The sequence below is a fragment of the Xenopus laevis genome, chromosome 8L, assembly GCF_017654675.1.
Source record: "Xenopus laevis strain J_2021 chromosome 8L, Xenopus_laevis_v10.1, whole genome shotgun sequence".
In the NCBI taxonomy this organism is placed as follows: domain Eukaryota; kingdom Metazoa; phylum Chordata; class Amphibia; order Anura; family Pipidae; genus Xenopus; species Xenopus laevis.
Window position 1 is genome coordinate 678875 of NC_054385.1, and position 8484 is coordinate 687358.

Sequence of the window (8484 nt, forward strand, 5' to 3'; positions counted from 1 at the left end):
CAAGACAGCAGCCTTTTTATATAGACGCATACTGATGACGTAAAGTTGCCGGAAGTTGGTGCTGTCATGGCGGACCTGGGCCGGCAGCTACAGGAGTAGGTGGCGCAAAACACATCGGGGAAAAGTGGTTCGGTTCCGGTAGCAGCAGCCAATTCCCCGGTAGGGGAACGAGCCGAGCCTGCATGGAAGGCATGGATAGGCCATCACGTAACGAAGCTTAGCGCTCTGGAGCCCGATCCCCTTCTGGCCGGTTTATCCAGCTGTCAGAGACTGAACGGAGCGGCTGTGTGGCTGTAGCCGCTCTGTGCTTCGGCCTGTGCCCATCCTGCTGCTCCGGGCCCGCAAGTTCGTTCCTCTTGGGCGGGGCCGTATTCAGCCTGTGCGGAGCTTCCTGCGGAAAGGGGCGGCCAAGGCCCTGCCAGTGCGACCTGCTGATTGGATCAGGCTCCTCCCATTAGACACAAGGAAACTAGGGACAGACTAATGTTACTGCCTGGGAGCAAACAGGGGAGGGGGAATAAAGGTCCAGTCAGCTTTCCCTGGGGTTGGAACAAACCATGGCGGGGGGTGGATTCTCCCCAGAATGTTCCATGGAGCAGGGATTGCAGGGAGTGTCCTGTCCCAGTTGACTGCTCTCCATAGGCGAATGCACAGGATACAGATGATTGATTTGTCCTATTCCTGCAGCTCTTGCCTCTCATCATCCTGAGTCCCCCTGAGTGATGGGCAGCACAGAGTCATGTGACTGGGAATAAACCTCCTACATTGTCTGTATAAAGTGACCAGTCATTGTACCACTAAACACACACACACACACAGTGACTATTATTATTGTTATTAGGCTTCAGGGCCCTCTCCCTGGGCAAGTGAGTTTAGCTGGGGCCCCAACATGAACCTCACACTGATTTCTGTATTATCCTCCCCAACCACAGAGAAGAAATTGCTGCCCCAGATCCGTGTCGGTGTGTGAGCTGCCCCCGCCTGTCTGTATATTGTACACAGTGCTGATACCAGGGACACGTTGCAGACATTATTCAGGTTAAATAACATTTGCTCCTGTTTGTCAGACAGAGGCAGCCCAGAGAGCCTGCTGTTTATGTAACTGCGCCCAAGAAATTGGAGGGAGTTCAGGGCTGTGTGAGTTGGGGCTCTCTACTTCCAGGCATGATGAATTACCTCATTGGCTGAGGGATGGGCAGGAGCCAGAAGGGGATTGGTTTGCGCTACAGGGGCGGGGCACATGTGGGACTGGGATACTGAGTTTGTGCCACATATTGGGAGGAAAGGACCGGCTCCCTGAGGGGCTGGGCCAATAATAGAGTCTCAGGCAGCGACACAGACAAGTTACGGGCAGGCCCCTCCCCTGGAGGTCTGATAAGGGGCGGGGCTAGAGCGCTTCGTGGCAGCTGACGCGGCATGGACAGTGTTGCCGGAAGTGACGAGCCGGACGTGAGGAAGCGAGAGGCGGAAGGAGGGCGGACATGGAGGAGGAGGAACGGGAGGTGGTTCGCGTCCGTGTCCGGGTGAGTGAGACGGGGGGGGTTGTTGTACCCCAAAATTGTATCTCACTATAAACAACATATCCCCTCCCTCACAGTCATTACAGGAATCTCTCCATCCCCTCCTCTTCCTTCCGCCCCGTCACCTGTCTCCCTCCGCTTTACTGGATCTCATCCTCTGATCCCTCATAATCTCATCCTCTGATCCTCATAATCTCATCCATAATCTCACCCTCTGATCCTCATAATCTCATCCATAATCTCACCCTCTGATCCTCATAATCTCATCCATAATCTCACAATTTGATCCTCATAATCTCATCCATAATCTGACCCTCTGATCCCTCATAATCTCATCCATAATCTGACCCTCTGATCCCTCATAATCTCATCCATAATCTGACCCTCTGATCCTCATAATCTCATCCATAATCTGACCCTCTGATCCTCATAATCTCATCCATAATCTCACCCTCTGATCCTCATAATCTCATCCATAATCTCACAATTTGATCCTCATAATCTCATCCATAATCTGACCCTCTGATCCCTCATAATCTCATCCATAATCTGACCCTCTGATCCCTCATAATCTCATCCATAATCTGACCCTCTGATCCTCATAATCTCATCCATAATCTGACCCTCTGATCCTCATAATCTCATCCATAATCTGACCCTCTGATCCTCATAATCTCATCCATAATCTCACCCTCTGATCATCATAATCTCATCCATAATCTCACCCTCTGATCCTCATAATCTCACTCATAATCTCGCCCTCTGATCCCTGATAATCTCCCACCTAATTTCACCCTTATTCCTTTCCCCATCTGATCCCTGTGTCTCCCCAGAAGTGTGAGGGGGTTCAGCAGCCGGAGTCGCGCTCCTTCGCGGTCGATCCGCAGATCACTTCCCTGGACGTCCTGCAGCACATCCTCATCCGAGCCTTCGACCTCAGCGGGTGAGACACCGCCCACTCCCTATAGGAACTCCTGTCTGGCGCTCCTCAGGGGAGGGGACTCCTTCCTACACAGGAGATATGAGACCCACCCACTAGGATGATGGGAAATATGATAATGTTGACCCTGCGCATACAGTATAGAACCCTTCCTATGCTGATGGGGAATGTCTGTATAAGGGGCACATACACAAGCAGCGCAGTGATTGGTACACACACAGAGGGAGCATTAGATTGTAAGCTTATAGACAAGGTGTGTGTGGTACAGGTGGGGCTGATCATGTGTCTCTGGTGACTCTGCAGGAAGAGTTTTGGCATCAGTTACCTGGGTCGGGATAAACAGGGCCATGAGATGTACCTGTCGCTGGTGTCCGAGTGGGATTTGGGCAATGCCTTCTCCACAGCTTCCAAGCCTTACCTACAGCTCAAGATTGATATCAAACCCTCGGAGGACAGTAAGTCTTGCCTTTCCGTGGTTAGTCTGAGGCACAGGCTGGGGGTTTGTGGAATGATTACGGCTCTGTTAACTTGATGATCTCTTTTTTGCAGGCCCCCTGCTGGAGGACTGGGACATCATCAGCCCCAAGGATGTTATTGGGACCGATTTGTTTCTGGGGGACAAACGAGCACTTGCCTCTGCCCTGCCATTTACACAGTCCATCCTCTCTCAGGTGAGGCAGCACCCCCCAATCAGCAGTCTCTCAGTTCTAAGGGGGGAGAAGGGTAACTGTGATGCATATGGGGGGGGGGGGTAAAGTGTCATCTGTTTGCCCCTAATGCAAAAAGCCAAAAGTGTAAGAAGCTTAGAGGCCAGGAGTCTGTACCTGCTGGACCAGGCGCAGTTGCTCTGTTTATTCCCTGATACGGGACATTGCTCCAATAGCACAAGTCTTCCCCTTATGTATTGCAGGTGGGCCGCACCTTAACCAGAGTGCAGCAGGCATTGAGTTGGACCTACAGCGAGGATGTGAAGCCTTTCAAGCCACCCCTAAATGATGCTGAATTCCACACCTACCTGAACCACGAGGGGCAGCTGACTCGTCCGGAGGAACTGCGTCTGCGCATTTATCATGGCGGTGTGGAGCCGTCCTTGCGGAAGGTGAGTGTTTTTGGGTTTCTGGTCTGAGCTTTACACTGATTGGCTGTGGTGCAGGCTCTACTGTGATTGGCCTGCTGAGTGATCTCATTGGTGACAGTGCTGTGCCATAATGATTGTTCAACCATGTGTGTAAAATAGTAACATAGTAAGTGAGGTTGATAAAAGACACACGTCAATCAAGTTCAACCTTAAGTCTATATATAACCTGCCTAACTGCCAGTTGATCCAGAGGAAGGCAAAAAACCCCATTTGAACCCTCTCAAATTTGTCTCAGAGGGGGAATCATTCCTTCCTGACTCCAAAATGGTAATCGGACTAATCCCTGGATGAACTTGTACTATGAGCTCTCTCCCATATCCCTGTATTCCCTCACTTGCTAAACACCATCCAACCCCTTCTTATAGTGTGTGCGTGTGTCTATCAGTGCTTGCTTTACCCTTTGCTGTGTGGTTGTTGATGGGTCTCCTGTCTATGTAGGTGGTCTGGCGGTACCTACTGAACGTGTACCCGGATGGGCTCAGCGGACAGGAGCGCATGGACTATATGAAGTGCAAGACGCGCGAGTATTACCAGCTGAAGGGGGAGTGGCTTCAGCGCTGCAGTGCCGAGGACCTGGAGTTAATTCAGGGCAATGTGATGAAAGACGTCCTGCGCACAGATCGCACGCACCCCTATTATGCGGGTTTTGAAGATAACCCCCACCTGCATGCTCTCCATGACTTGCTAAGTACTTACGCCGTTACCCACCCGCAGGTGTCCTACTGTCAGGGCATGAGTGACATTGCCTCCCCCATCCTAGCCGTGATGGACAACGAAGCCCATGCCTTTATCTGCTTCTGTGGCATTATGAAGCGCCTGGAGGGCAACTTCCGTATGGATGGCGAGTGCATGTCCATCAAGTTCTCCCACCTTAAACTCCTGCTTCACTATTCCGACCCCCATTTCCATTCCTATCTGTTGTCCCGTGGGGCAGACGACCTTCTTTTCTGCTACCGCTGGCTGCTGCTGGAACTCAAGAGGGAATTTGCTTTTGAGGATGCCTTGCGCATGCTGGAGGTGATGTGGAGCTCACTGCCTCCTGACCCCCCTGAGAAGGAGGTGGAGTTAGTTGGGCCGCCGTGTCTTCCAGGGGAACGCCGTAAAAACTCCCGCACGCGACATATGATGCGGCCTGATCGTGGCCTGAGTGCTGAAGGGGAAGAAGAAGAAGCAGGGGGCGGAGAAGGAGGAGAATTGGAAGGGGAAGAAGGAGAAGAATTGGAAGGGGAAGAAGACGGTGAAGAAGGGGAAGAAGGAGGAGAATTGGAAGAAGGAGGGGGAGCAGAGGAAGAAGGAGGAATAGAAGGGGAAGAAGGAGTGGGAGGAGGAGGAGAAGCAGGAGAAATAGAAGGAGAAGACGGCAACTTAAAGGCGGAAGCTGTTGTTCAGAAGGAGAAGAAAGCAGAAGCAAGCAGAGAAGAAAGCTGTGCTCTGCTGAAACAAGGAAGCTTTGGTGAGTTCAAGTGCTATGAGGACTCCGGGGAGGAAGACTGTGTGGAGCATGCGGATGCCATCCCTTATGGCCAAGTCCGACAGCCTACAGAGGAAGATGAAGATGATGAAAGTGTCTGGGAGGAAGAGCCTCTTATCAAACCTCCTGACTCTCTGGGAGTGACCACGTCAATATCTGCCCCTTCTCTAAGTTCCTGCACCCAGACATCTCAGAGTTCCCCTTCTTTTGCAGCAGAAGAAAACATTACCCCATCCTCTGACACAGAGGGCAAAGAAAACCAAGAGCTGGAAGCCGATGCCCCCGCCATTGCTTCCCCCAGCCCAATTAGCCTCCCCCCGCCGCAGGAGTTCGGCCGTGGAAACCCCTTTATGCTCTTCCTGTGCCTCTCCATTCTGCTGGAGCACCGCGAGCAGATCATGAAGCAGAACATGGGCTACGACGAGTTGGCCATGCACTTCAACCGGCTGGTGAGGAGGCACAACCTGAACCGGGTGCTGCACCGCGCCAAGACCCTCTTTGCTGACTACCTGCAATCCAAGGTGTGGGACTCGGAGGAGGGTGACGAGGCAGCTGCTGAATCCCCAAGCACCTCTTGACCACGCTCTGAGCTCCAATCACACTTCTACCTGATCCCCAGAGGTGCATTTAGTTTAGTGTGATGGGGGCTACTTTGCCGATTGGGCTGGAAAGGGGGGGGGGACTGGCTACCAATTAACTGAAATATCTGTAGAACTAGTTCTATTAACTAGTAAATTACTACCTGCACTCGAGCAGTGAGGTTCTAGGTCTGCTCAAACTGGGTCACATTGCAGGTTCTTTCTGGGATTTCCGAGTTCTCTACCAGCCCGAGTGCATAGTGTAACTCTGGGGCTCCTCGGGCCTCCGCCCATTAGAGTGTTTAGCACGGCAGGTTTCTGAAAGCCTCCGGGGGGGGGGTAGCTGGGTTGCTTAGGGGTCTTCAGAAAGGGATGTAGGACACATACTGGTTTTGTGGCTCAGTCAATCAGAAAATATTTTCTGTTAGATGGAGCTTTTCTTAGGAAAAGTTTGTACTCCCAGCAGGGGATTTCAGCTCAGTTCTAGGCAGGAAAACCTTCATTCTGCCCCACTGAGCTCCTTAGCAGATGAAGATTGTGTAAGGCCTATTTATTCCAGCAGAGGCAATGCTCCTTGGCTTCATATTGCTAGAGGCTTGTTAGACCAAGGAAGGTCCAGCATCTCCGTAAGAGATGGAGATTCCCCATAAAATGGACAGAGAAGAGAGTACGGGCCCAGTTTATTCAGAGCTGGAGGCTGCAGGATCAGTTTATTTAGAGCTGGAGGCTGCGGGATCAGTTTATTTAGAGCTGGAGGCTGCGGGGATCAGTTTATTTAGAGCTGGAGGCTGCGGGGATCAGTTTATTCAGAGCTGGAGGCTGCAGGGATCAGTTTATTCAGAGCTGGAGGCTGCGGGATCAGTTTATTTAGAGCTGGAGGCTGCGGGGATCAGTTTATTTAGAGCTGGAGGCTGCGGGGATCAGTTTATTTAGAGCTGGAGGCTGCGGAGATCAGTTTATTTAGAGCTGGAGGCTGCGGGGATCAGTTTAATCAGAGCTGGAAGCTGCAGGGATCAGTTTAATCAGAGCTGGAGGCTGTGGGGATCAGTTTATTCAGAGCTGGAGGCTGCGGGCCAGGTTATTTATAGCTGGAAGCTGCAGAGGTCATTTTATGCAGGGTGGGAGGCTGCTAACTGCCATAGGATAGAAAGGGTGGAGCATGAAGGTAGATTGATCATCTCCTGATCAAATGGGCAATCAGAAGGAATATTAAATTATGGGGGTATTTAATAAGGTAACACGGGAATCCAAGTTAAGGGGGTATTTAATTTGCACATTTAGCCAAATTAGTCTTGTATGTGTATTTATTTTGGAGGAGGGGCTGGGGTAACTCGGTTGATGAGGTGTCAGGCTGTCGGCCGGACCTTCAGCTCCATCTTTTAAGGAAAGGGGGATCCCAGTAGGAGTGGGTCACCCCATTGCTGGGAGTGTGTGTTGCTGTATTACTTGCCATTAACGCAGATCAGTCCTGCAGCAGGTCAGGACTTGGCCAGAATATCCTTCATGTCCCGACTGTGCGGGTGCTCTGTAGGCACCCTTTAGCTGCAGGTGGGCCGTGGCTGGGGGGAGTAAGGAAAAGCAACTGTCAGAAGCGATTCACCCTGTTACAGCAGTGGGTCGGGTGTAGCGGATTATAGAAAAAAATGCGGGTTGGGCTGTACAGTCTGGCACTCACTCCTACTCGGGGCACAATGTGATTTAATGCTGCTTTACTGTGTAATGTTATAGTAATGTGTGTTTTTGGGGGGGGGGGCGATACTCTGCCAAGTTGGATACAGTGGCCTTGTTGGACTGTGCCACCCGCCCTTACATTCCTTTGTGCCCTCCATGTACCAATGTTCTGTTACACTTTTTGTTAATGTTTATTGGTTTGCACATTACAATGAGACGTCCGTGTGTACTCATGTCTGCCCACTATTTATTTTGCTGAAGAATGTGCCCGTCACTCAAGCCAAGGCTTGCCCTGCAGTCCGCTCCTCCCTGCATTTCATTTTGGCTGTTGCCCTAACTAAGCAGCCAGTCCAGGTTCTGCCTCGTTTGTTGCACAAGTTCTGGCGACTCATTGTGCCCTCATGTGGTTTAGTGACATTGGGGTGCCTTCATTGGTAGCTACTCAGCAGTTGGGGGCTGTGCCAGTGCCTTTTTTTAGTGCTCGCTCAGATGAGTTATCCATTGGGTGGGCAGCTCTGGCAGCACTAAATCATTGGGTTGGCTATGTTGGCAGTGCCTTTACTGAGTGGCCAATCAAGTGGTTGGCATTGGATGGGGGGTGCATTTTATTGGCCAATGAGATGGCTCATTCATTGGGTTGTTTGAACTGCTAGTACCTTTGAGTGGCCACTTGAGTTACTCTTGAGTTTTGGGGTGTGGAAGGGGCCACTCAGCTGGGCAAAGTGTCAGTTTTGTGTATTGGAAGAGGGCGGAGACTGTGCGGGACATGACTGCAGGGGCCTCTGCCCACTTCTTCCCATAATTCCATAAATCATTCCCTGAATAAGGATTTCCCATTCAAGAGGACTAGGAAACCAGCTGGGCCAGGGGCAGAATCTCACAATGCTGCTGGGGACAATAAGTACTGCCCCTTCTGGTTCTGTGATTGGCTGAGAAATAAAATCATTCCTCATAAAGTCTCTTGTGTTTTGTACTTTCTGATCCCATTGGGTACAATATGGGGGGGGATTTGGGGTTCTTGAAAGCGCAAGTAGCAGCAGCCATGAAAATGATTGATAAGATGGGGGGTGTAAAAATGGCCCGTTACTTACAGGTATGTGATCTGCCAGCCAAGTGCCAAGAAAATGGCAAAAGTGATATGTTCCTTTTAAAGGAAAACTATACCC

At 51.1% G+C, this 8484-nt stretch overlaps 1 protein-coding gene across 4 annotated transcripts; it reads left to right on the forward strand.

Annotated features, from left to right (window-relative positions):
- Positions 1 to 20: 20 nt before the first annotated feature.
- Positions 21 to 8274, forward strand: tbc1d25.L (TBC1 domain family member 25 L homeolog). Of its 4 annotated transcripts, none has more exons than XM_018229317.2 (6): positions 27 to 1523; positions 2357 to 2463; positions 2764 to 2915; positions 3010 to 3131; positions 3371 to 3559; positions 4037 to 8274. In XM_018229317.2, the coding sequence occupies exons 1-6, from the start codon at positions 1482 to 1484 to the stop codon at positions 5645 to 5647; spliced, it is 2223 nt and encodes a 740-aa protein (XP_018084806.1). In that variant the 5' UTR covers positions 27 to 1481; the 3' UTR covers positions 5648 to 8274. The 4 variants fall into 4 exon arrangements, with proteins under 4 accessions (XP_018084808.1, XP_018084807.1, XP_018084806.1 ...); XM_018229316.2 differs by having other exon boundaries at positions 29 to 1523; positions 2354 to 2463; XM_018229319.2 differs by lacking the exon at positions 2764 to 2915 and having other exon boundaries at positions 21 to 1523.
- Positions 8275 to 8484: the final 210 nt, after the last annotated feature.